General features: G+C 63.7%; 1 protein-coding gene across 3 annotated transcripts; it reads left to right on the forward strand.

The window, feature by feature from the left end:
* Positions 1-3,988: 3,988 nt before the first annotated feature.
* Positions 3,989-24,502, forward strand: PLEKHA2 (pleckstrin homology domain containing A2). 3 transcript variants are annotated; one of them, XR_012766323.1, is made up of 13 exons: positions 3,989-4,170; positions 8,422-8,585; positions 9,573-9,629; positions 11,098-11,146; positions 11,866-11,963; positions 15,284-15,430; positions 18,342-18,488; positions 18,651-18,719; positions 18,868-18,938; positions 19,879-19,942; positions 20,793-20,870; positions 21,282-22,576; positions 23,644-24,502. XR_012766323.1 is itself a non-coding variant. In XM_075444668.1 (12 exons), exons 2-12 carry the CDS (start codon positions 8,445-8,447, stop codon positions 21,621-21,623), a joined length of 1,263 nt encoding a protein of 420 aa, XP_075300783.1. In that variant the 5' UTR covers positions 3,989-4,170; positions 8,422-8,444; the 3' UTR covers positions 21,624-24,502. The 3 variants fall into 3 exon arrangements, 2 of the variants coding, with proteins under 2 accessions (XP_075300783.1, XP_075300784.1); XM_075444668.1 differs by having other exon boundaries at positions 21,282-24,502; XM_075444669.1 differs by lacking the exon at positions 3,989-4,170 and adding an exon at positions 7,236-7,296 and having other exon boundaries at positions 21,282-24,502.
* The last annotated feature ends 1,488 nt before the right edge of the window (positions 24,503-25,990 follow it).

Genomic DNA, 25,990 nt, shown 5'->3' on the forward strand with positions numbered 1-25,990 from the left:
AGGATGGAGCTGGCAGAGGGTGGGCAGCACTGGAGGCACTGGGGGCTCGGGGCTGGGCAGCAGGCAAGCCAGCCACCTTCCTGGCCATTTTCGATATCTGCTGCTTACAAATGTGCAAGTGGCTGCCCCGAGCCAAGCAAGCACCAGCGCTCCGCTTGCTGGGGGACCAACAGCACTGGGGAAAAGCCAAAGGAGCGATGGGCTGGGCGTGGGGAGGGTCCTCGCCCCCCGTGCTGCTCAGCACTGCCCGGCCACCAGCGTCTGGGGCTGCCCCGTGCACGGGGCTCCTCGGGGCAGGGGTCCCGGTGAATCCCACCGGCCCCGGGGTTTCTGGAGGGGAGTGCTGGTGTGGTCCAGGAGGGCTGGCATTCAGGCAGCTCAAAGCTCTGCCAGAAAACCCCCCAGCAGTGCTCGGTGCTGCTCGGTTCTGTAGGGAGAATGGTAAAAGTGAGGGAAGGAGAACGAGGAAGAAAGACAGGAGGACGATGAAGGGAAGAGAGAGAAGGATGCCTGGGAGCGTGGAGAGGAGAGTGGGAATAGGACTGCAAGAAATGTATCGCAGGGCAAGGCAGCAAACTGCTGGCTGACAGCCCAGCTGCTGCTCCTCCAGCCAAGCAATCTGCTGGGAGTTTCCCTGAGTCATAACACAAGAAAAAAGGGAACAGGTACTGAAACTGAAAAGAGCAAGGTCGAACAGAAGAAAAGAAGCAATTCAGCATGCTTGGATCCAGCCGTGGAACTCCCTGCTGCAGGATGCTGCTGAAGCAGAGACCTCGGTGGGGGCTGGAGGCTCAGAAGTGCTGGAGAACATGGGTATCGAGTCTTGTGAGGGTTAGCACCAACCGAGACGGATTCTTGGCTGCTGCCACGAGAGGGAAGATGACCAGACAGCAGATCATTCTGTGCCTGCTGCGGGCCCTGCTCCTCCCCTGGGTACACGAAGGATGTTTTTCTGTGGGGGACCCTGGGTGTTGGTGGGACCCCCAAAGGCCCTGGGGCAGAGATGCGCCCTGCCCTGGGAATCCCCTCGCACCCCTACGCCTGCTAATGGGGTGTCTGCGAGTTCACGGGGCTGCTCGCACCCCCACACAGGCTACAGCAGCAAAGTGTATCGAAAAAATACAGGAGGAGAACTGAAAGGCTCTGCAAATAAAGGAAGAGCAGCAGTGTGACCAGCTGCCGTGTGACCGTGCCCGTAGACAACGGAGCTGCTTCAGGCCCCGGCTCCGGCGCGAGTCACAAGGGCTGCAAGAGATGCCCTGGTGTAAAAATACCCTGTGGAACAGTTTAGTCTTCACAACGCAGGCAGGGGTGGGGAGGGGGGAAAAGCCGGCGGCTGGCAGGGCCAGGCCAGCCAGAGCGCCGGTGAGAAATGCCGGCAGGCAGCGCGGCGAGCAGCGGGATGGGGAGGACACGCACGGGAGGGACGAGGGGTGTGCGTGAGGCCGTGCTGAAATCCCGCTCCGCACCTTGCCCTGCTGCCAGCCCTGCCCCTCGGGGTGCGCTGCGAACACCGAGCCCGCCCAGCACGGGCGCAAGCGTGGGTGTCGGAGGGCAAGCGCTGCAGCGGGCTCGTGGGTCTCCACCTCCACCATCTCCGGGGCTCGCCTGGACACGGTCCTGCCTTCGCCCAGCGGAGCGGCCAGCCCTGCTCGGAGGCAGGAGAGCTGCTCTTCCAGCCTCCTTGTTCTCTCTTTCTTTGTTTGCTGTTTCTCCTGTTCTAAGTATAACCCAATTGCTGTGGCCTTCATTTCCATAACTGGTGGTTTTTCATGCTTCAGGTTTTGGTTCCCTTACAGCACCTTCAGCAGCTCTGCAGTGAGTACTCGGCGCTTCCAGGCTCCGGCTCCATCAGGGTCTGCGGCCGGATGAGGATGGGCTGTGGGCTCTGGGGCTGCCGGCGTGCGCGGGCTGATGGGCAGCGCGAGGGACGAGGCACCGGCTGCCCTGAGGGATGGTCCTTCCGCAGGAGGTACGCGAGGGGCAGTGCCAAACGCCTGCTCTGTCGCGCACAGCAACGCGGCACCCAGGCTGGAGTCAGCCCGGGGGGCTCGGCTTGCGATGACACACGGTCCCGTCGGGGCTCTGCGGGAGCCTTGGTGGGAGGAGGCGGCGGGGGGACGTCGTCGCTGCTTTCCTCCTGATGTGATTATTAAATGACGCATTTTGGGCTGCGGCTTCTGGCAGGGCGTGCGGCCGGACTGTCCCCCAACGGGGAGCGCGCGGAGGGAAGCTGCTCCTCCGGCACGCGGCTGGCTGGCAGCAGCGAGGGCAGCGGCTGCGATGCTGGGCGCTGCGCTTATTTAATGCCTCTGCACGAGGATAGACGGGGCGAGCAGCCCGGGCAGGTCCAACAGGAAACTTCTGGAAAAACATCGCCTCTTGTGTGAAACAGCAGGAAAGCACCACTCGCACGGCGTCTGCGAGAGCCCGGCTCCCTGCGTGCCTCGCTGCGCCGGCAGCACCAGGCTCGGTTTCACCCGCGCTGGGAGAAAGTGCTTCGGGGCCAGGTGCCGCTCCGGAGAGAAAGCGGGGACTTCCCGAGGGCGCAGCCGCAGGAGCCCACGCTGCCCTGGGCAGCAGGGTGAGGGGGCAGCGAGCATGTCCTACCCCCAAACCCACCCTGAGCTTCGGCAGTGCTTTCCCAAGCGATGCTGCCGCGGGGACGGCGACCCAAGCCGGGCAGCCCGTCGCCGTTCCAGGCTGCAGCCCCGCTCCAGAGCTGGGGGAGAGCGGGCCCTCGCCTGCCGCGCTCCTGCGTCCCGAAGCCGCGCCGGGCCGGCGGCCGCTCGCTGCTGTGACAGACGGCGGCTTCGGCTGCGCTGGGGCGGGGACGCGGGCCCGGGGCGGCGTCACTCGGAACTGAGCACACGTGGTTTCAGTAACGCTGTTTGGGCAAGCTTCTGCAATATGGAAGGGGAAAAAAAAAAACCACGTTGTGCTAAAAATGACCCAGGGCATAGGAAACGCGGGGGGCTGAGGCGGTGTGGGCACTGAACACCACTGCGCAGCAAAGGCTGGACAGCGGGCAGTTCCTCGGGGACAGAAGAAATGACCTTCAGATGCACAGCGCTGGGTCAGCGAGATTAGAGCCTTGCCTTACAACGACGGAAGGGAAGACCCCCGATACACCGGCAGCGAGGGGCACGGCATGGGTGGCTGGGGTCGTTTGCGTTGCCTGGGAGGGAGCGGAGCTGGTGACGTCTCTGGACGGGGACTCTGCAGAGCCGATCCCGTGGGGAGGGGGAGAACCAGCGGCCGAGCCAGGCAGGGACCTCTCAGGTGGGGGTGATGGGCTCAGCCGGTCGAGTAACGAACGAGTGACGGACGCAGCCGTGAGGTTTTCTGGGTGACCAGGCAGCCCGCGAGCCCCTTGCTGCTCGCGCCCGCTGGCCGGGGTCCGCTGACGCGCTGCGGCGTTGGGCACCACGCGCCAGGGCAAGGCCGCGGGCGTGGGGAGAGGCCTCGTGGGGCGGTGACGATGCCCTGCGCGGTTTGGAAGCCGTGGGACTTGGTGGCAACGGGAGGGCGAGCTGCCGGCGGGGCCGCTGAGGCGTGCCCACCCGCGAGGGCTCCTCGGGCGTGAACCCGCATCCAAGCGAGCCGCGCTCCGGCTCTGGCCCCGGCAGGGTCGCGGGTCTCGGGGAGGCAGCTGGCCGCGGCGGGGGTCCGGCCGTCCCCGCGGGCCCCGCTCTCCGCCGCCCGGTGCCAGGGCAGGAGCCCTTTGGGGGACGTTGCTTCCCTGAGCAGCCGTCTGGGGGGTTCGGGGGGGCCTGGCCGGGAAGGGCCCGAGCCCGGGGCAGGGTGGGGGCTCCCGGAGGAGCTCCCCGACCCCCGGCCAGGGCGCAAAGCTCGGCACCGGGCGGGACCGCGACCCGACGGCGCGGACCGCTGCAGGTGCGGGGGGGCGGACACGGACCCCCCCGCCCCACGGGGACCCCCCCTCCGCCCCACGCAGCCTCCCGGCGCCCCGCACTCACATCCGGGGCCGGGTTTGCTAATGGGAGACGTAATTAACCCGGAAAAAAGCGGAGGCAGGGGCACACCCCCTCGGCGCGGCCCTCCCCTCCCCTCCCTCCGCTCCTCCGCGCTCGGCGGGCGCCCCGCAGCCCCCCGCCCGCAGCCCCCCGCCCCCTCCGCCGGCCATGCGCAGCCCAGGGACGCCGCGGGGTGAGTGCCCGGGGTCACGCGTGTCCGCGGAGCCGCCGTCCCGCACCCGGGCAGCCCCCCCCAGCGCGGGGCGGGCCGGGGGACCCCTCGCTGCCCACCCGCGGGGGCTGCCCGGCAGGACCCCTCTTCCCCGAGAAGGGGCTTCCCCGGGCCGGGCGCGAGATGGGGAAGCGGTGCCTGCGTGGCTGCGGGGTCCGGCCCGGGGGGAGCGGCCGCGGCGGGGCCGGTGCGGGGACGGGGCCGGGAGCACCCGAGCCTCGGCCGGCGGGAAGGGTGCGGGGGGCGGCGGGGGGTGGAAGCGGGGTCCCGGGGGAGGTGCGGGGGTGCTGCAGGCGCTGCTCGCGGCTTTGGGTCGGGGGGTTGCTAGCAGATGTGCGCGGAGGGCTGGGGGTCCGCAGCCCCGCGGAGTGCGTTCCCCCGAGAGTTTTTCCGTGGGGAGGTGAAGAAACGCGTCCTGGCCGCTCCCAGCCTGCCCTTCAGCAGGTGAGTTATTTCACGAAGGGAAGCGTCTGGGTTAGCAGGAGGCGGCTGCCGGGCTCGGCCCGCACCGCCCGTCGCGGGGCTCGGCCCGCACCGCCCGTCGCGGGGCTCGGCCGCCGGGGAGACGCTGGCAGGGCAGCTCTGGAGACTCCTTTGCCGGACCAGGTAAAAGGAAGTCGTGCTGCAACCGCTGCGGCTCGCAGCCCTCGCCCGCGTGGCCGGGGCCGTCGCGGGGCTGCGTGGGGGCCGCGAGCGTCGCAGCCCGGAGCCCTCGTGGGACGGGGGTGGCTGCCCGTGCCCCGCGCCGCAGCGGGGCAGCTCCTGCAGGCAGGCGTGAGAGAAGAGGAGGAGGACGCCATGGCTGCCCGCAGGTGCCATGGCCGTGCTGGGGAGCGAGGTGCCGAGGAGATGGCTCCAGCCAGCGCTGCCGCGATGCTCTGGGTGTGGGGTCTCCCGCTGCCCGGGCTTCGTCTGCTGCGGGTTTCTGTGGGCTGCGCTCCCGTGGCTGCAGCTGTGTGGGGAGAGCCGGGAGCAGGACAGAGCAGGGCACGGGCGGCCGTGGGGGTGCGGCGAAGCGCTGGCGTCCCAGCGTGCTTCCCGGAAAGTCTGGCTGTGCGGCTGCACACGAGGCCTTTGAGGCAGTAGTGACCGCAGCGAGGGCTTGGGTGCTGTTTGCAGGGTGCCCTGCACTGTCTGCGTCCTCCTGGGAAGCGCTGACCTGTGTCTCGGCAGGCGGGTGAGAGGGTGTTTTTCCTGTAAACCTTCTTCTGTAGCCTAATTGCTCCTGTCGTCTCATTAACTGAGCCAGAAAACTGTTGTTGTTTTCGGTGGGATATCACGACTGAAAAAGCTGAGAAGGGCATTGCTTCAGTGGTGGGGAAGAGTCCTGGCAGCCTCCGATGTGCTTCACTGCGAAATGGCGTAAATTTGTAAAGGGGATCTGGTGACGAGATCCGGAGGGCCTGATTCAGTGATGCTCGGGGAGCTCAAGTTGTTGGACTGCGGATTAGCCTCCATGAATCGGGCAGGGGTGTTGTCCATAAATCATAGCTTCCCGTGCCCAGTGCCAGCGTGATGTCCGTCAGGTTTCCACAAAGGATGTCCTCTGAAGCTGGATTACTCCTCGCTGTGAGGCCTTCAGGGACTCATCCGCACTTTTAGATGATGCTGATTTTCTGTGAGATCCCTCTTATTCTCCCCTTCAGGTTCAGCCTTCTGTTCTCTCTACAGCAAACACAAGTTTGGATCTCACACAGAAATATTTATGGCTTGGAGTTTACCAAGTGCTGTATAAATAGTAAACGTTAGTGCAAACTGAGGTTTTCTGGCCCTCCCGGAGTTCCTGAGCAGCGGGACCAAATACCCACGTGCTGGTGGAACCGGAGATGCTACTTTTATCCTTTTCCTGTGGAGAAGTGCAGCTCTCCGTGGCTGCGAGGGGCCAGGGGGCTCGCGCGGTGCTGGCGGTGGGGCGTGCGGGGCCAGGGAGCCTGGTGCTGGGCAGCCCGAGCTGCAGGGCTGGGACGGACCCCGCGGAGGGGACGGGGCGCGTCGCAGCTCGCTCGCCGCTGAGGAGGAGCGCGTCTGCACGGCACCGTTTGGAGCAGTTGCAGTCTCCTCTGCCCAGAGATTTTTGCAGATCCAAGTGCAATCCGAGGTCAGCTCACGCAGAAGAGCTGAGCTGGTTTGTGGGCTTTCAGCCGAGCCCGTGTTAATGAAGGGTGGCAGGGGAGAATAGAGGGAGTCCCAGGGGCTGTCCCGTGGGTCCGGCACCGCAGCCCTGAGGGGCTGGGGGCTTGTCCCTGGGCTGCCTGCAGCACACCTCGGCTCCTTCTCTTCCCCCCCATAAGCAGAAATCTCTGGACTGTGCTTGGCAGCGGGAGAAAGAGATCACTGAGGAGGCCTGGTCCGAGCGTGTTGGTACGGTTGAAGGCACTTGGGAATCACAGAGAGTGTGCTTCCCCCCGCCCACAAAAATAACCCCACAAAAAAGCAGTAAAATGTGAAGTGCCCACGTAACCCTTACATCAGGGCAAACGTGTCCTTTTAAAACGACCTCTGCTACTGAAGCAGTCTGATTTCCCTCTGAGCAAACCCCCGCTACCCATCTCTGAAACGCTGGCGATGAGCTCCGAGATCCTGGCGACAGGTTGACTTGTTTTCTGCCACCTCTACCTTTGCAGCTGCACCGCAGCTCTTGCACAACACTTGCCTCTCGGGGCCCCGCTCCACTGCAGCTATTCAGCTCAAAAATAGTATTTCCTCCTTTTCTGCATGAGATCTTTTATTTGTGCTGCCGCCGCTTCTGGCACCTGCACGAGTCGTCCCTCTTCTGCCGGACAAACCGCAGCAGGTTCAGCTCGCATCCTTCGGGTAACCGCTGCCTCCATCCCTGCCCGCCCACCACGAGCCGTGGCGAGGGGCTCTGCCCGGGCAGGGGGACGTGCCCAGCCCGCCCGCGGCTCGTGGTGCCGCGTTCGCTGCCGGCGCGGGGCTGGAAGTGACGGTGCGCGACCCGGTCTGCTGCAGGGGTGCCGGGGGGCTGCCCTCGCCGTGGCCCTGCAGCCAGCTCTGCCGCGCAGGGCGGGTGAAGATGGTGGCAACGTGCACCCGCTCTGCGACTCGGACAGCCGCTGCTCCTGCGAGGTGATGGAGGGCGATGCTCGGGCGTCCGGTGCCCACGGGGGACACCAGCAAAGCCGCCTACGGGCCCCGCGGCGGCCGGGCTCCCCGGGCTGGCTGCCCCGCCGTCGTGCCCGTGTTGCGGCAGGCTCGGCACCGCGTTTCTCCCTGCTTCTGCAAGAGGGTTTGCGCTGCGGCGGCCTGGGACGCTGGCGTTGAGCCCAGCTCCGCTCCTCTGCAGCTGCCCCAGCCGAGGTGGGCTCGGGGACGGCTCCTGGCTCGCCCGGCCGGGGGGCAGCACCGGGGGGTCCGCACCCCTGGCAGACCTGGTGACACGGCTTGGCCCCGCAGCGATGGGTCGTTGTTTTCCCTGCTGACTTGGCGTCCTGGCTGCACAGATTTTCTGCTGGAGTTGCAGATTGTTTTCCATTTCCTGGGAGTGTGCTCGGGCTCTCTCTAGCGCGCAGTCTGCTTCGGGATTATTTTTTGTTACGGTTCCCAGGGACCTGGTGCCTCACGCCAAACTCTCTGCAGCTGCGTTGTCCTCTCCCGGTGAGCCGGGCTGTGGCACGGGGCTGCCCACACTGCTGAGCTCTCCGGAGGGCAGCTCAATGGACGCGACCGCCGCTGTCACAGGGGCAGTCTGGGGCCCAGGGCTGGCACTCGGCATCGGTCCGTCGCTGCCCGGGACGTGCCGTGGCCGTGGTGCAGCCCTGTGCCGTGAGCAGTCTCGGGGCCGGGCTGGCGAGCGTTTGCTCGGCAGCGTGCGGTGGCTGGGTCCGTCTGCAGTTCCCAGGCTGCCGACGCCGTGCAGTTCCTCGCTGAGCTGCCTTGGTCCTGCTCGCTGGTCTGACCCACCCTGCACCCGGGGCCGGCAAGCTGGCACCCATTATTGTCACGGAGGTGTGCAGCGCCTCATTTTTTCAGCAAGGGGAGGCAGCTAACATGCTCGTTTGGGTCATCCCATTGCAGCTTGTCCCTTCCCTCTCCCTTGTGTGACCTCAGATGGGGACTGAGCAGCTGTGCTGGCACCCCAGCATGTCTGGCATTGATGGGTGCAGATGGCTGTGGGTGCAGGAGCAGCTCCCCGGAGAGCTGGGGCTGCGGGAGCAGAGCACCCACCTCTCCCTGCCTGTCCCTCCTCTGCAGGGTGATGCGAGAAGGAGCCCGGCATGCCGTACGTGGATCGGCAGAACCGTATCTGCGGGTTCCTGGACATTGAGGAAAATGAGACCTGCGGCAGGTTTCTGCGGAGGTATTTCATCCTGGACACCCAGGCCAACTGCCTCCTGTGGTACATGGACAACCCCCAGGTAGGCTCCCGCGCTGCTCCCGGCTCCGTGCTGGGCACGTCCGTGGACGCTGGTCGCCAGGCGTGCGGTGTGTCCTGCGCGGCCCTGCTGCCGGCATCTCCAGTCCCCGAAGGACGATGCTGTCTGCTGTGTCGGCTGTCTGTCCGTGTGTGCCATGGCTGAGTGGGGCCACAACCAAGCTCCATCAGAGCAGCCCCGCTGCAGCTTCTGTGGCTTCCCGGGCCACCCCAGAGCAGCTTACGCCACGGGGACCACCGATACCCTGGAGGAGCCTGCAGAAATGCTGTGCCAGTGCGAGATGTTGCATCTCCCCTGTGCCTTAGCACAGAGACAGTGATAACAACAAGGACGAGGGGTTATCCTGGAAGTACTTATCTTGGAAGTAGCATCAGGCAGCAAAAGCGCTTGGACCGGGAGCTGGGCGGTGGGGGAGAGACAGAGTTTGTGCATGTCATGCCCAATGTCTCTGGGAGCTGCCCCAGCACTTGCAGTCGAGCTCAAAAGAGCGAGAGCCAAAGCCGAGCTCTAGGAAGACCCTCCTGGAAACCCCACGGTGCTCGAGCCTGGCTTGTAGGCTGGGCAGGCACCTGCCTTCCTGAAGAGCATCTCGCAGCAGATTCTTCACTGCTGTGTTCAAAGGGGAAGAGGAAGCGCCCGGCCGCCCGCCCGCAGCCTCCTGGCCGGTGTTTGCCGAACTCCTGCCCCGGGGACCGTGCGAGGCGGGAGCCGGGCGCTGCACGGGGCCGTGAGCTGGACAGGCGGCTCGGAGGGGGGTCGGGGAGGGCACGGTGCTCGGGTGCAGCACAGCGTGGCCGGTCCCAGCTGCGTGCAGGGTGTGAGGTGAACCAGGTGCACGGAGAAGGGAAGCGGCCGAGGCCGGCAGCGCGGCTGGTGCTTTGCTGCCTGACCCCAGTGACACTAAGTGACAGCCTGACTCGCCTCTTCTGCGTTCTCCCTGTCATTAAACTCCCACTGCTCGTTTTGCAGAACCTGGCTATCGGTGCGGGTGCTGTCGGATCGCTGCAGCTGACCTATATCTCCAAGGTAATGTCGGGGTGGGGCGGAGGGAAGATGAAGGCTCCCTGTTGTCCCCTGATCCGTGCAGCCTTCCCGGGAGAGGGATGGCTCATCCCGGCAGCAAGGTCCCGCCCAGCCCGTGTCGTCCTCCCTGGATGGGAGCCTGAGCGGGTCTGCGGGACGGGGGGAGCATCCCTGCGGCACGGCCGATCCCGGCGCTGGGACCGGTGTTCGCCTTCGCCACGGACCAGCACGGGATGAGCTGGTGGTCGGGGTGTGGGAGGAAGAGGAACTGAGGCTCAGTCTCTTGTGTGTCTTGATGGCATTACCCGGCTTCCACGGGAAGGCGAAAACAGTGCAATAAATGACAGCCATCGCAGGGCTGGGGACTGGCACGCGTGGGGCCATGGCTGCGAGCACGGCCGTGGAAAGCGGAGCTGCCCCTGGGGAGCTCGCGGCTGGCCGGGCTCAGCTCCGTCCTGGAGCCGGATGGAGAATTGGACAGATCTCTCTGTTCCTGCTGAATCATGATTTATAAATTAAGCACAGATGAAGCAATGCCGGGAGGCTGAGCCTTCCCCATTTCAGAAAGAGCCTCACTTATAAATTATACATGTTTTAGTCTGAATGAAAATTGCTGTAGGACAGCATTTGGTCACAAACTGCAGGACTGGGTTATGCCAGCGGCTGTAACTACCAACTGTAAATATGCCAGAAAAATGGAGGTTTGCTTGAGAAAACATATTTAAAGCATTATAGACTGGCTCCAAAGGAGGAAGCCTGTCAGAATAAATACTCCATGAATGCTGTGCCTGGAGCCCCGGGGAATATTATCCTTATATAAACGATTCCTACTCTTTAGGGAGAAACCACTGCTATTTTCCTTCAATTTTCTTAATTGCTGACAAGAGCGACTGTGTTAGCCCAGCAGAAACGCGCGTTTTCGAGGCCTTTGAAAGCTTTCCGCTCGTTGCTTTGCAGTGCAGCCAGCGCTGGGGGGGACAGCGGCGGATGAAAGCCCCGTCTCCGCGCTGACCTTCCCCGGGGACTGCGCGCCCGTTGCCGCGCGTGGTCTGCGTTGCGCCCGACACAGGCCGCTTCCCCAGAGCTGGGGCAGCTGCGCCGCGGCCGCGGGGCTCGCGCCGTGCGTGGCTGTGCTGCCCGGTGCCTGTGGCTGTGCCGGGGCTCACCGCGCTGCCGCGGGGCTGGGGAAGGGCAGGCGATGCCTCCGCTCTCGCCGGGGTGGCTGCTGGGCGCAGCGGGATGGGGCTGCAGCCTGCGGTGTGCCGGCAGCCGGGCGCACGCTGCTCTGCACGCGCTGCAGCGTCGGCGCGGGGCGGGGGCTCGGGTGCACAGGGAGCGTGGGCTGGGTGGGAGCCGGGGAGCACCAGCTTGCCCTCCGCCGTGCCTGTGTGGGTGGATACTTCCAGCTCTTGTGCGTGCCAGTAGCATATGCCAGCATCTCTAATTTTGTCTTTCCTTTTCTCTGTGGCAGGTTAGCATTGCCACCCCGAAGCAGAAGCCGAAAACCCCGTTCTGCTTTGGTGAGTGAGCGCGTGGGACCTGCATCCTTCCCGTGTGTCCCGTTGTGCTGCGCTGTGCTGTGCAGTACAGGTTCTTTTTCCTGTTTAACGCCAGCATGAGCTGCTCTTGGTGGAAGGAAGGGGTGTTCTGTACCCAGCTCCCCCCCCTCGATGGCCTCAGCTCGACCCAGGCTGCAGCAACGCCTCGTGTGTGCACCACGAACGCGGGTTTGAAGCGGCAGAAATGGCAGCACAAGCACGTGCTTGTGCCAAGGGAACGGCGTTGCCTTTGCGGTGCTTTGGTACAAGGGGTGTAGCCCAGACAAAGACCCGAGCGCACGGCACATCCCCGCGCCGGGGTCTGCACCAGCGTTTCGGGTGAGGGGTAAAACCCAAGTGCGGAGCACAGGAGGTCCCAGGGGCCCTCAAACCCCTGTGCAAGGCGCTGGCTTCAGCACTGCAAGTCCTAGTTTGGGCCGTGCCACAGCCTTGGCTTAAGCCTGGCTCAGCCCTGCCCTCCCGACGCTCCGGTGTGGGGATGCACCCCACTGCCCGGGCCCCCCATCCGCGCCCCTCGGCCGCTTTTCCATGTGAGAGGTTACGAGACCGATATCTGGAAATGGCTCTGGGGCTGGGAGGTGGGAGATGTTGTCTTGTTCTTTTATTGTTTGATTTATTTTAATAACGCAAAGCACTGAATGGGGTTCCCTAACTCTTCTTTGTGTTCCCTCCTTTGACAGTTATCAATGCTTTATCTCAGCGCTATTTCTTGCAAGCCAGCGATCAGAAGGACCTGCAGGACTGGGTGGAGGCGCTGAACCGGGCCAGTAAGATCACGGTGGGTGGCGTGATGCTCGTCTCTGGTGTTGCTGCGTCCTGCCTTGGGCCCCTCGATGAGCGCCCGGAGGAGCTGTGCTTTTCCTCCTTGCTGTGCTCTGCTCCTCCGCTGCCTCCCCGGTCCCACCCGAGGAGCAGCCGTGGTGGTGGCCGGGCTGTCCCCAGCCCCGGGCCAGGTCCATGCCAGGCTTGCCAGCCTTGCTTGTGGGTTGGTGCCGAGGCTGCACGGGGAAGCGCAGCGCTCGGCTGGTGGCTCCTGGAGCCAGCTCTGCTTTCGACGCACGCCTCGTTCCGCTGCTGGCTGCAGCGGCTGCGATAGGGAGCTGCAGCTCCCGAAAGCCCCTTGTTCCCAGGGCAGCGTGTCCCAGTCCCCCGGGCGGCCCCGCGAGAGCAGAGCCCGTGCACAGACACCCCGGGGACGGCGTGCGGTTCTGCCAGCGCACGGGGCCGGGCGGGTTTGGATCCGAGGGATAGGTGCTGCGAGCAGAGGAGGACGTGCCGGCGGCGCAGCCTTTTAGCGTGCGGAGCTGGGTGTCTGCACCGTGTCCCTTTGCAAGGCTGGAGCTGCGTGGTGACCCGTCCCTGGGGTCTGGCTTCAGGCGGGGGGTGTTCCCTCCGCCATCCCCGGGGATCCCGGGTCGGATTTGCTTTGCTGCTCGTTGCTCGTGCACCTTTGCCCTCCCGGCCCAGCTGCTGGGGCCACGGCGGCTGCACCCTGGGGAGGTCCTGCGGGCACCATCCCCATCCCCGCCTGCTTCGGGGCCGTGTCCCGCCTGTCGCTCCTGCGGGCTGGGATGCCCCTAACCGACTCCTCGCAGCAGCAGTCAAAGGGCGTCTTTCTTGTGCTTCAGTTTACTCAATTTTTGTTCTTCGTGGAACGCTGGGGCTTGTGACGAGGCGTAGGAATGCCGTGCACTGCAGGGCATCGCGGGGCGGGTTGTGCCCGCCATCTCCTCTCATTTACTGGTGTGTTCATCTAACCGTAAACTGATGGCCGCTGACCCAGCCCTCGCGGCGTCCCTCGGCTGCCCGGTGCTCCTGGCGATGAGGGCTGCTGTCTGCTCCCTCGCTCGTGCGGCGCGAGCAGGAGCACCGGCTGCTTGCGCTGCGTTGGGGCTCGCTGGGCAGCGCTGGGGCTGCCGGGTTAGGGGCTCGCAGGGCGGCTGCTTCCCGGCCCCGGGATGGATGGGGGGTCCCCGTGAAAGGGTCGGGGGCACTGCGGGTGTCTCTGTCCCTGGCATTGGCAGTGTTGCCAGTGTTCCATGCTAGCAGGGCTTTGCTGGATCGTGCGCGGGTGCGTGTTGTTTGTGGTTTGTAAACTAAATAGAAGGAAAAATCATGACGAACGGTTTAGGAATAGGGCCTATCAAATAGCTTTTTTCTTTGATTTCTTTGTTTAAAATCACTGGAGTGCTCTGTTCTAGTCCCTGTGGGAAACTCCTCTGCAAGACCAGACTTGGCTTGTATTTTCTTTTTTTATCTGCAAATACATTAAATGTGCCAACCTCTGCGCCTGAAGCCACCAAGCTGACTGCGCGGGCTCTGGCTTGTACCTTCGCTTCTATGGGTTCAGGTTGTACCAGCTGCAAAAAACCCACCGCAGACTGGGCAGGGGTGGTAACCAGCGCTGCCAGCGACGCTGGCCTGGGTGTCCCTCCAGGGTGACGGCGCGCAGGCAGCCCGTGTCGCTGATCTGCCGGCTGGCTGAGGCGGGAGCCGGTGCAACGGTAGGAAGGGATGCGTCTTCTGCTTCTGCAGCAAACCACGGTGATTTCCCTATCCCTCACCCCACTCCGCACCTTCCCCTAGGTCTCCCTTTGCCCCTTGATTTCCTTCAGGTGCTCCAAGTTGCAGCGGCTTCATCGCCTTGGCGTGGGTGGAGAGGCATGGAGGGGCATGGGGAGATGTTCCAGCTTTCGGTGGGGTTTGGACCCTGACCAGCCTCTGGCCTTCGAGGGTCTCCATCTGCTCGGGCTCTGCCGGGCTCGGGGGGCGGGGTGCATCCCACCAAGCACACCTACATGCAGTGTGTGTTCAGTGCCCGCTGCCGCCGGCCGAGCCACCCGCTGCGGGGGCACAGGAAGGACAGGCAGCGGTTCGGGGGTTGCTTCTGGCGCAGAGATCCAGGTTCAGCTTCCGCTTCTCACAGAGACTTCTCCTCTGCTCTTGGCAAATCGGTTCCTGCGTTTCCTCACCCTGCACGCTGTCTCTGTAGGTGTGTGGTGGGCTGGTGTGGCCGTGGCGAGGGACTCTGCTCAGCTCTGCAAGAGGAGGCTGGGGTGAGGCTGCCGAGCGGCTCCTTCCCCCGTGCACGCTGCCTGCAGAGAAGCAGCTCCTTCCCTCTGCCCGCGCCTGCAACGTCGCTGTGTCTGCCTTGTGAAACCGTTTCCTCCGGCCGGGCGTCCCGTGCCGGCGTCCCAGCCTCGCCGTGCTCCCGCCTCGTGCTTGCCTGGGTCCGGAGCTCCGCACAGGCGGCGTGGCCGTGGGGTCACCGGGATCTCGTCCTGGCGCAGCGCTCCTGGCCCGTGCTCCTCTCCTGCCCGCGGGTTTGTGAGGTCGGAGCACAGACCTCTGCCCCGCCAGGCTTCAGCCTGGACGTGAGTCCAGCCTCGGGGGACCTCCGAGCGGCCGCGAGCCCTGCGCTGCCCAGCCCGCAGCCGACGCGCGGTGCGGCTGCTCGGAGAGGACCGCGCGTCGCTCCCTGCGCCGTCGGGAGGGACGCAGGAGGGTGGGTTGGGGCCCGAGACCCCGGTGAATGGCATTAGAGAAGTGGAAGTGCAGACTTGGGAAGGAAAACTTGGAAACGTGCCTTGCTGTCCGAGGGAGGGAGCTGGGAGGGGGGAGGGAGGATGCCGGCGCTGCGAGCCGGGTCCCCACGGCGCAGCCTCTGCCCGGCCGGGCGTTGACGCAGGACGCGCGGGCGTTCAGCGTGTGAAATAGTGCCCGGCCGACTGCTGCGGTGCAGCTCAGCCTCGTTAGGCAGATGAAAACTCGTCATTCAGCTCTAGCTGTAAGTAGAGCGGGGACAATTAAAGGAGCAAGTGTCCCACAAAGGCATCGGGCCGCAGAGGCGAGTCGCAGGCTCCTGTGAGGTGATGCTTAATTATTCACCACCTCTCATCTCCCATCTCAGCACCTCCTGAAAACTGCCTGGGTGGGGCCCACACCCTCCTTAATTGGGGTGCCTTGTTCGTTTATTATTTTTTGAAAGGGACGCTGCTGCGTTAGGCTGGGAGGATGGAGACGAAGGTGCCTGGTGCAGGCGTGGGGCTGCCCAGCACGGTCGTGCCTGTGCCCTTCACCCCTTTCCTTCTCCCGTAGGTGCCGAAGGGCGGCAGCGTCCCACCAGCCACGGAGATCGCGAAGCCCCCAGTGCTGCCCCAGGCCCAGGAGAGGAAGCCCCAGGTGGCCTACAAAACCGAGATCATCGGGGGGGTGGTGGTCCACACGCCCATCTCCATCAACCAGGTGAGCTGGCAGGATCCGTGCACCGACCCAGATCCCAGGGGTAAAATCCCTGCGACGTCAGCACCCCGCTTTGCTCTGTCTGTTCCCCGTGTTTTAAGAGCAGCTCCTAATTGGGATGAGCAGAAAAGGTGGCAGCTTTCTCCATGCGTAGCTGGGCGAGGGCATTCCCACCACACCCCGCTTTGATGTCCCCACACCTCGCTGCCGGGGGCCCTTCGGCGCGGGAGCCGGGCTTTGGGAGGTCCCTGCCGCTGGGGCTGGTGTCTGGCTGCTGCTGCCCTGCCAGCGCGGCTGTGCCGCCGTCGGAGCCGAGCGCGGCGGGGGTGGCTGCGTCGGCAGGTCGCGTGGTCCACACGCTGCTCAGGTTTCTGCTTTAGGAAGGAGGGCACGGGGAAGGCGAGTGTCGGGGTGCTGGTGTTCCTGCAGCACCCCGCTGTGCCCCGCAGCGCCGAGCGATGCTGTGAACGCGCAGCGGCGATGGGCTCCGGCGCTCCCTAACCCCGTGTCAGCAGCAGGACTTGTGGCCGGGGGTCCCCTGGCCCGGGGCGGGGGTCCGGGGAGGTCCAGCCCTTTGCTGGTTTGGGCTGTCGGGGAGGCTGGTTTGCGCTTTCATTTCTGGAAACCAGCTCGGTGCCTGCAAACCCTTCCCACTCGGGGGGTATAAATAGCTGCGCTTCGCAGCCGGCAGCACCTCTGCTTTGTCTCGCTCTGAAGCGTGATGAGATGAGGGGGCGTGAGGAGGAGGAGGGTACGATTCCGCTTGCCTTCCGGCCATCCCGCACCATCCACCCGCCCGTCCTGGGTCCAAATCCCCCATCGGGGTGCCCGGGCCCCCCGTTGCTGCTCCCCCCGGAGCAGCCGAAGGGGCTGACCCGTGCCAAGGCCGGCACCGTGTGCCGCAGCCGTGCACCCCGTCCCTCGGCACGTGGCCCTCGGCGTCTGCTCTGGCGCTGGGTCTCGCTTCAGCTCTCGTCGGTGGCCGCGCTGAAAACAGAGCAGAGAGACAGGTCGCTGCAGCGGTGTTTTGCTGGCGGGCGCTTTTAACGCTTCCCGGGGAGCGGAGGTGTGCGGGGTGCGGGGGCACGCGGGATCACCCGGGCTGCCGGCCATCCGGTCCCGGTGCTGCCGGACCCTCGGCGCCGTGCGTGGGGTGGGGAAGGGCAGGGCAGGCTGTGCCCCCTCCCCGCTGCCCCGCGTGCCGTGCGGCCGGCGGCATGGCTGCCTGCTTGCGGACCAGCGGCAGCCGCCAGCCCTGTGAGCTCTTTCTTTGCTGTTTCAGGGAGTTGAAGCTGCTCTTTCCTCCCGACTCTGAGCCTGCCTCCCTCTCCTCCCCTGCCACCGCTCCAGAGAGCCGCCAGCTCCCTCCGCAGCCCTCGCCCGATTCCTTGCTTTCACTGGGGGGGTTTCAGAGGTGGTGCGCCGGCCGCCGGACTGTTTTCCGCTCTCTTGCTGCTTGCCCCGTGTGAAATGGCTATTCCTCCGCTGCAGCTTCCTGGGCGCGTCCGTGGTTTCCTGGCTGTGCCCCGGCCGGCTGGCGCTGCCCTGCAGCTACTCGGGGACCCCAGCGGGGACCCCCACGCTCCGGCTGCACCCCCAGCCCAGCCGGCAGCGTGGCCCCGGCCCCTGGGCCTAACGCTCCCAGCTGCAGCAGCATCCCCGTCGCTGTTGTGGACACGTCCGTCTGTAACGCTCGGCGCAGCCCGGCCCAGGGGAGCCGGTGGTTTCCTCTGCGCAGGGCTGGGGCCCTGCTCCGCTGCTCTCCCGAGGTGCTGGGCAGCAGCCCGGGGCCAGCCAGATGGCCGACGGCCTCTGTCCTGGTGAACCAGAGCAGCCTCTCGAAGGTGCTGGAAGGAGCAGCGCGGGCAGGTCGCTGGTTAACCGCACCGGCAGTCGCAGCGGCGCGGGTGCCATATAAGGCTGGCGGCAGCGAGAGCCACCCCGGCTGCCATGGCAATTCTCAAACCTCAGCGCGGAGCTGGAGGAAGGGGTTGGAGGGACGGGGGAAGGAGATGAGCGCAGATGTTTCACCTCAGCCATCCTCTGCGGTGCCAAGGGGGAAGGGAGGGTGCTGCCGGGGACGGGGCGGCGCGGGGAGAGGGGGTGACGCTGCGGCGGGAGGGGGTGCGGCCCCTGGGGTGCGCTGGGAGGTGCTCGGGGTGAGCCAGGGATGGGTGCTGGGCGCACGGCCACGTGCGCAGCCCATCCCTGCTCACAGCAGCAAGCATTGCGCGTGGGGAGAGACAGCCTGGGGTCAGGGGAAGGGGGATTTTTCTACCTGAACTCCAAACATTGCAGTTTCTTTCGGGAGAATTTGGCCGTGAAAATGCAGAGCGGAGACTTCGCAGCTTTTCCGAGTAGTTCGTTCCCATGATATATTGCCTGCTCCGGCTGGAAAGCATCGCTGCTTTCTGGCTTGGGTTTGTCTGGCTCCAGCTTCCAGCTGGCGGTTTTTGTTCTGCCTCCCTCTGCCAGACGAGAGGGCTCCTCGGGCCTCGCCTGTCGCCCGGGAAGGTCTGCGGTGCAGCCCAGTCACCTCTGGTGTTGCGGAAGCCAGGCAGATGAGGTCCTTCAGCTCCCCTGCTGCAAGGGGTTTTCCTCAGCACTCCAATTGCTTTTCTGTAGCCTTTCCAGTTTCTTAGCGTTGTTTTTTAGCACGTGGGTGCCAAAAGGGTGCATAGTACTCGGGCAGCCATCTGGAAAGCTTCATGCAATGAGAGAAGTCAGCTCTCGACGCTGGTTCATTCCCCTGCTCGTGTCCAGGCGTTGCAGTTGGCACTTGACACGCAGTGCTGTTCTCGGGGCTTGCTTCGGGCTGCTTCTCCCTCCAGCTCAGGTGTCCTGCCTTCCGGCAGGGAATCCCTCTCCCTGCTCTCCCCCTGCTCCCCCGTAACTCTGTGCTCTCCGGTTGCAGAACGGCGGGGACGGAGGGGAGGGCAGCGACGTGGCCGCCCACCCGCTCCTGCGGCGCTCGCAGAGCTACATCCCCACCTCGGCCGCCAAGCTGCCCGCCGGGCCCCCCGTCCTCAAGAGCGGCTACTGCGTGAAGCAGGGGAACGTGGTGAGTGCCAGGGACCCCCGTGCCGCGGGCAGTGGGGCAGCTGGGGCTGGCCGCTGCCCTGTGGGTCCGGGATGCTCCAGGGGTGCTCTGGGTGCTGGACCATGACAGCGTGGGGAGAGCGCCGGAGCCCAGCACTGAGCGGTTTCCTGCTCTCTCTTCCAGAGGAAGAGCTGGAAGCGGCGGTACTTCGTTCTGGATGAATTTTCCATCAGTTACTACAAGTGTGAGCAGGTGAGCAGCCCTTGCCTGGGACCGGCTGCTCCCCGGCGCAGGTCTGGGCCGCGGCCGTGCCAGCGCGGGGGCTCGGCGGGAGGCACATCCCAGCGCTGGCAGCCCCAGGGACCAGCCGAGCCCAGCGTTGTCCCCTCTGTCTCTGCAGGACAAGGAGCCCTTGCGTTCGATTCTCCTGCGGGACGTCTGCAAGACCCACGAGTGCCTGGTCAAGTCTGGGTAATGCTCTGGTCCGCGTTTCCCTGCCGTAGCCCCGCGTGGTGCTGGGGCCGGAGCAGCGGACAGGAGCTCCGGCTGCTCCGGGTGCTGGTGGGGAAGCAGCTCCCGAGGAGCGGGACCGGAGGAAGGCAGGAGGGAAACTCGGCTCCCTCCTTCGGGGAGCACAGAGGGCCCCGAACAGCGGCTGCTGCTGTGAGCTGGAGCCGGGCTGAGCTGGGCTGCCGCTCGCTTTTGTTTCAGTCCCATAACCTGAACATCGCCGCTTTGTTTTGCTTTTAAGAAATTTCTTCCCCTTCCGCTCCATGAGCGGGTCAGGGAGTGTGGCTGGATGCAGGATACTGTCCTGGTGCTGACAGCCAGCTCTGCGGGGCGGGCGTGCTCCCTCAGCTCTCCTGTCTCCGCGGATTGAGGAGTACGAGGCCCTGCGCAGTAAATAGCGTCAGGTGGCAGAGGAGCAAAGGTGTTTGTGGAGCAGCCCAAAGCCGTGTATAGGCCTTTTCCTTACGCTAGCACAAGTGGCTACACAGTGTCTTGGGAACAATTTATTGCAGCTAACGTTGATAAAACCAAAGTAACTTGAAGATTTGCAATGAAAAATTAATTAAGAAAACAAACCTCTTTAGCTAGAGTACAAATATGATTTATTGATATATCTTTGAATTGTTTATTTTTAATAAGTAGTAGTTCACGTTTAAAATGAACTGTAGATCAGATGAATTCAGGTTGGGGGTGGGCGGTTGCCTGCAGGCAGCAGAAGCTGGAGTGTTTGTAGCTGAAGGTCTCTGGGGAGCTGGAGTTGTCTTCTCAAAGTCCCAGTGAGATCCAAGGGTTGCCTTGAGTATGTTTTTCCCCAGCACACACTAGAGATGAGGGTAAACATGGAATTTTTCCATCCATGATGACTGCTGGGTAGTGACCGTCTCTTTCTCGCTGTTTCTAGTGACCTCCTGATGCGGGACAACCTCTTTGAGATCATAACGGGCTCCAGGACCTTCTACATCCAGGTGAGGCAGCCGAGGCCGGTTTGCTTTTCTGGGCAGTAACTTCAGCTCTCGACGGCTCATGGAAACGGGCTGTTCCCCAGCAGCCTCGCGGCCAGCGAACACGGGCGGAGGAGTCTGCGGCAGCTTCTCCCGGCGCCGGGCACGGGCAGCGAGGGAGAACTGCCGCGCGGTTTCACTTCTCCCCGTGGGCTTATTTATAATAGCGGCTATTTGTGGGAGCAGGAACAAGCAGAGACAAAAGCACAGGGCGATCCGATGAGCATTGCGCGGGCGCGGGGCTGTCTGCACCTCCCCGGCGCCGCAGATTTGGGCAGCCCTCCCTGCCCCGGGCAGGGGGATGCAGTTGGTCTCCCCGCTGCGGCTGGGCTGGGCAGCAGCGGGTGGGAGATGCTGTGCGTGGTGCTCTTGGCATTGGCGACAGCCCTTGGTGCTTGCGAGCCCCCGGAGCAGCCAGCGCGCCGTGCCGTGCCATGCCGTGGGTGCTCGTGCCCACGCGCACGGGCGAAAGCCCCGACCCTGCTGCCCAGGCAGGCTCGTGGCAGGGCGCAGACCCCGGGGCTCTGCCGCTGCAGGGGCACGGCTGGTCACACCCCGGCAGCTTCATTTTTCCTTAAATTCTTTATCTATTCCTGTTATAAAAATGCGGTGTCTGGAGAGTAGCTCCCCTTCTGCGGGGGAGGATGGGGCGGTGCAGTGATTTTTAAGAAAGTGTAAATTAATAGCAAATCTACTGGGAACCATGGGACCCGTCCGTCTGCGTGTGCGTGCGTCGCTGCGGCGGGGTCAGCTCGGGCTGCGCTGGGGGCTTGCGGCAGCGAGGTCTCACCAGGGCTCGTGGTGCGTTTCGCAGGCTGACAGCCCCGAGGAGATGCACAGCTGGATCCGAGCCATCGCAGCCGCAGTCCAGGCCCTGAAAACCCGCCCGAGGGTAGGTCACGTCCTTGCTGCTTCATATTTAGCATCAAATGAAGGTCGTGCCAACGTACCAGGTATTTGTTTAGTAGATTGTGTAAGTGCTTGGTTAGCCCGTTTCCAGGGCGAGATCCCTGCCCGCTCTGGGTCTGTTTGCCAGTCACGGGAAAAGTTTCCTTGAAAAAGATTGAGAAGTGAGGTTCAGTCGTCGAACTGAGCCTGCATGAACCCTGCTCTGCTCCGAGGCACGAGCGAGAGCCTGGCCGACGGCGAAGGGCCATTTAATTCAGACTTTGACTTCGCTTGGGGTTTTCTTCGCTTTCTGTAGAGCGTGTAAAGGGCCCGGTCCCGGTCCCCAGGGTTCTGCAGGTTGCTGGCAGCGGTTGCACACGCGAACACCGGACCCCAGCCGTGTCTGTCCTTGCAGGAAATGTCCTTCGTGAGATCCACGTCCATGGGCAGGCCCGGGGGCCCCTCGGCCCCCTCCCAGCAGCGGCAGGCGGAGGAGAGGAGAGCGCTCTGCAGAGCCCCCTCCACCTCCTCCTGGCAGCCCTGGACGCCGGTGCCGCCGGCCGAGGGGAAGCAGCCGGCGCTGGAGGAGGTGCCCGCGTCGCTGAGAGACTCGCTCTTCATGGCGGCCTTCGCCGAGCACGACGCTGGAGCCGTGCCGGGCATGCGCGTGCGGCACAAGTCGGAGCCGCAGCATCTCAAGGAGAAGCCGTTCGCCTTCGACCTGGACGATGAAAGCATCCGGACCTCCGATGTGTGAGTGGGCGCCGAGCCACCCCCAGCTCTGCGGGCTGCCTCCCCGCTGCCGGGGTCCGCGTGGGGTGGCTGCTCTCCGCGCCCCGGACCGAGCTCTGCCCTGGCACCAGCACAGGACCCGGCCGCCCCGTGTCCCGGCACCCAGCTCTGCCGGGGAGCGGGGCCCTGCCTGCTCCTGCCTTTCCCCGCGTGGCTCCGCGCTCCGGGAGCTGCCATCGCTCGCTACGCAGAGCGGGAAGCGCCGGACCCAGCACAGCCCGGACGAGGGGGCTGCCTCTTCTGCAACTGCGTGATTTCCCCCAAAAACCAAGCCTGGAGGCAGCGGCAGGAGGTCTCGGAGGCGTGGAGGGGAGTGTGGCCATTCTTGTGCTCAGAGAAACATTTTTCTCCCCTTTCCTGCTGCTCAGCCTTCCCCGGGCAGCGCCAGGGAGACGCCAGCCCGCAGCTGCCTGCCTGAGGAACGTGCTGCCCCTGCGCGCTTTGACGGCTGTTTCCCAGGAGACCAGCTCGTTACGCTGCCTGACTAGTGACGTATCGACAGATCCCTGGGCTTGTCATGACGTCTCTTTACACCCATGGCCACCGTTGGACCCCGGCACTGGCCGGCTCCCCGCGCAGCCCCTCCGAAGGGCTCACTGCCACTTCCCGAGCGCAGACCTGGGCAGGCAGCCGGGGCGGCGGGGCTCCCGGCACGGGAGGGTCCCAGCTACGGTGTCGGTTCTGCGCTGCGTATGTCTGGGCACCAGAAAGCCGTGCCCGGGTGGTGAAGTGCTTTTAGCATAAAGCAACGAAAGCCGAGCGTGTGAGTGAAACTGGGAAGACTTGTCCGGCCAACTCGCCTGCTGCCTGCCTCGAAACGAGCACGAGCCGATGTTCTCGATGCAGTGTGAACTCGTTGTGCACAGAACCCAGTCAGCTCCTGTAGGAGCTGTGACAAACAGCCTGCAGAAGACTCGGGTATGCCCTAGGCAGTGGGGTGGTCTGCTGTCTTCGCCGCAAGATGCGTGCGTGGTCTGGGTTCCGAGCGAGGGCAGGCTGTGTTGGGGTGATGGCGTGAGAGCGGCAGCCAGCCCACCCTGCTGTAGGTGCTGCTTCTGCCTGGGTCTGAGGGCTGTCGTTCAGGCCTGGCTTACCCAGACCCAGCGTGGCAGAGCGAGCAGCGTTGGCTGCGGTGCTTGGGTAGGAAAGCTTTAGCCTGGAGTCGCATTAAGCTGAAGGGAGCAGGCTCCAGGCATGGCTGCGGAGGGGCCTGGGCCGTGCCGACGGGCACAGGGATCCGAAATGCGCCTGCCGTGTCCCAGCTGCGCTGCCGTGTCCCGCGTCGGACACCAGCGTGGCCTCTGCCATCTCGGCTGCGTGCCAGCCGATAAATCCGGGTGGCCGGAGCGGGAGCCGCATTGCGAGCGTGGCAGCACGTGGAGTGGCCTGGAGGTACCAAGGCTTCCCTTTACTGTGGGCTAGTTACCTTTCCTCTTTTTCTTCCCTTTCTCTTATCTTTTTGGCATTACGTGCTCTCTGCTCTGCAAAATCAGCTTAACGTGCTCCTCGGGAGCAAAAAATCTGGTTTGTCCCTGCCCTTTCCAGGTCTGCAGCTGCTCGGCAGCTGTGCTTCAGCCTAGCTCGGGCTCAGCCTGGGACTGAGCAGAGCTTTATCAGTTGAGCTCCGAGGCCTTGATTAGCCTAAAATTGGTGAGGTCTTAACAAGATTAAAATTGTGTCTTCCTGCATCGATCCCTGCAGTGTCAGAGGGGCCGCTCCTCCAGCTGCGCGGTGCCGGGGCAGGCACAGCTGAAGGTCCCTTGGTGCGGGACTGGGGCGGGGGTGTGATGGGGCACCCGAATTCAGGGGTAAGGGTGGCTCAGCGGGGGATGTGGAGGTGCTGGAGAACACCGAAACTATGGAAACGGTACAGGGTGAGTGTTAATATGTGTTATTTAATTGTAGAAACCTGGCTTATGCTGTTCCTTTTTCTTCTCCTTTTTGCTTTATTTGCACTAGTGTTTGAAATTATATTTTTTTTTTAGGCTGACTTGCTGTTTGGCTCATAACCTGGTGTTTCAAAAATGTTTTACTGATTTGGTAAGCCTATCAATCGTAGAGTCACAGCACTTGGTGACAGCGCTCTGACCTCGCCTCTGGAGAACACCAGATGCAGAGGGGCGATGGTTACTTTCTGCAGGGCTTCAAAACCACGGAGTACCGAGTGTTTCTGCTGCTTGGTAATTGCCAAGTTTCCTCGGGCCTGGGATGGTAAAGCAGAAGCTTGTTGCACAATTAGGGTTAATCATCCAGGAGGAGAAACTACCAGTGGCTCCAGCGCTATTGCAACATTCCTGTTTCTCATTCCCACCCTCCCCGCACCCGCCAGAAGGCCGAACGTCGGAGGGGAACGAGCTCCAGACGCGCCCGTGATGCAGGTGGTTGCGGGGAGGAATTTCCCTGCCATCCCCAAGGACCAGGCATGTGGAGCTTTGCAGTGTTGTTCTAAAGCAGACTGGTCTCCCCTGCGCCATGTGTTTGCCTCCCGGCTCTCCTGCGTGGGGATGAACGCGTCGCCCCGTGGCCGCTCCCCTTGAAAGCGAAGTGTGTGCGGTGGGGTTCCCCGCTGTTCCAGGGATGCGTGCAGGCTCCAGGCATCTTATGTGGGGAGAGTGGTGCGAGAGACGGGTTTGCTCTTTTCTGTGAAAGCTCCCCAGCGGTTTCAGGTGTTTCTGCGAGTGCTGGCTGTGGGTCTCAAGTGCTCTTAGGGCCGGGGTGCCTCGCGCGGGCGATGCTCCGTGACTCCGTGGTGTCGGTTACCCGCCTCCCACCCCTCGCCTGTAAATGCTGGCTGCAGGAGATGGAACGCCCTTTCCCCTCCGTGTTTTTAAATAAAGAAGGAAATCCCAGTTGCTTTTCCAGGCTGTCTGTTGGCATTGTGTAATTTGGGTAACGATTGCTGGGGGGTGTTGAACGCCATCCCCACTGGGGTGGGGGGACAGGGTGCAGCAGCGTGGGGGGCCCACGGGCAGGTGCTTGCCCCCATGCGAGGGGAGCAGCGATCGTCTGCTGGGGGTGCTGCACGGAGCTGTTGGGGGTCCCTTGTGCCATGTGTACGGCCAGAGCCCCTCGGAAGCCCCTGCTGCAGAGCTGCAGCTGGCTGGGCTGCCCACCCCACGGCACTCCGGCCAGCTGCACCGGGGAAAGCACTGAGTGGAGGGCGAAGGGTTTGTGATTTGGTTTGTCACTGCTAGAAAACGAGGGGACAGAGCCTCACGAGGCGAGAAGCATGCCGTGCCGCCAGGGCTGTGCGGGGCGAGGAACACGGCATGGGAGGGGAAGCCGTCCGTCTCCAGGCGCCGCGTGTTCCCCCGGCCTGCGGTACGGGTCTGGTTTTATTGCTGACGATGTTAAGACAGCTCCAGCTGTCCACAGGTAAGTGTGTCCCAATAAAACGCTTGGTTTAAGCTCTTTGTTACTTTTGTATTTTTTTCCCTTCCAACCTCAGTTTTCCTGGGAGAACTGCCTGAGCACGCTTCTTGCGGACAGGCGTGAAGCGGGCACCGGCGCTGCTGCGGCACGCGGGTAGGTTCTGGGTGTGAGAGGGGCCAAGTGCGTGGTGGCGGCGGTGGGGAAGCCACAACTGCCCTTGCCTGTCCAAATGTGCGGGCGGGAGGAAAGCTGTCGGCCCAGTACCCCTGGTGTTCCTCAGCGCCGTCCCTGGCAGCCCCGTACGCGGAAGGAATTCGAGGTCCCGCGGTTAGCTGCCAGCTGCCGGGCTGAGGGCACGGGGAGATGTGAATGACGATGGGCTTTTGTACATGGGAATCACTATTTTTTTTCTTTCTGGCTCGCTGTGTAATTCCACCCCCCCTTCCCCCATGGGCTTGTCAGCCCCGTTGTTCCACCGGTCGGAAGAATGTGGTAGCTTCGTGATGAAGCCTCCCCCACCCCAGGGCCCTGAGACCTATTCAAAGCTGCCAAATTCAGATTACTCGTGACCTAAATGGGATATTAACCCCGTTCCCCGGAGAGGAGGAGTTGTTGCAATAAACCACAAACGAAAACTGGACTAGGCAGAATTCCCGGCCAGACTGAACCCCGACGCAGCTCCGCTGGAGACAGCAGTAACGCAGGCAGGAATCAGCCAAACACAAACGGCTGCAGGGTCCGCGGTTTGCAGAACCGTGTGAGAATGGAGAGCGTACGTCAAACGTGACCGGACTTTTGCAGATACGGATTTTGTGTCTGGTCCTGGCTGTGACTTACTGCAGCTTCCTTTTCCCGTTTTTATTCAGACTGCATCTGGCGGGGCTTCCGCTTCTGCGTGCGTGGTTGCCTGAAGTTCCCACTCATTTCGGTACCGCACGCGCCCCGTGCCGGGGGCTGGAG

Source organism: Opisthocomus hoazin, chromosome 28 (assembly GCF_030867145.1).
Source record: "Opisthocomus hoazin isolate bOpiHoa1 chromosome 28, bOpiHoa1.hap1, whole genome shotgun sequence".
Taxonomy (NCBI): Eukaryota; Metazoa; Chordata; class Aves; order Opisthocomiformes; family Opisthocomidae; genus Opisthocomus; species Opisthocomus hoazin.

What these genes read in the sequence shown, in the direction of transcription:
- PLEKHA2 (XM_075444668.1), top strand. Translation starts at nt 8,445, where the DNA reads ATGCCGTACGTGGATCGGCAGAACCGTATCTGCGGGTTCCTGGACATT. An exon ending in AGCTGACCTATATCTCCAAG is followed by an intron (nt 9,630 to 11,097) that starts GTAATGTCGGGG and finishes TCTCTGTGGCAG; the next exon opens with GTTAGCATTGCCACCCCGAA. An exon ending in ACCGGGCCAGTAAGATCACG is followed by an intron (nt 11,964 to 15,283) that starts GTGGGTGGCGTG and finishes CTTCTCCCGTAG; the next exon opens with GTGCCGAAGGGCGGCAGCGT.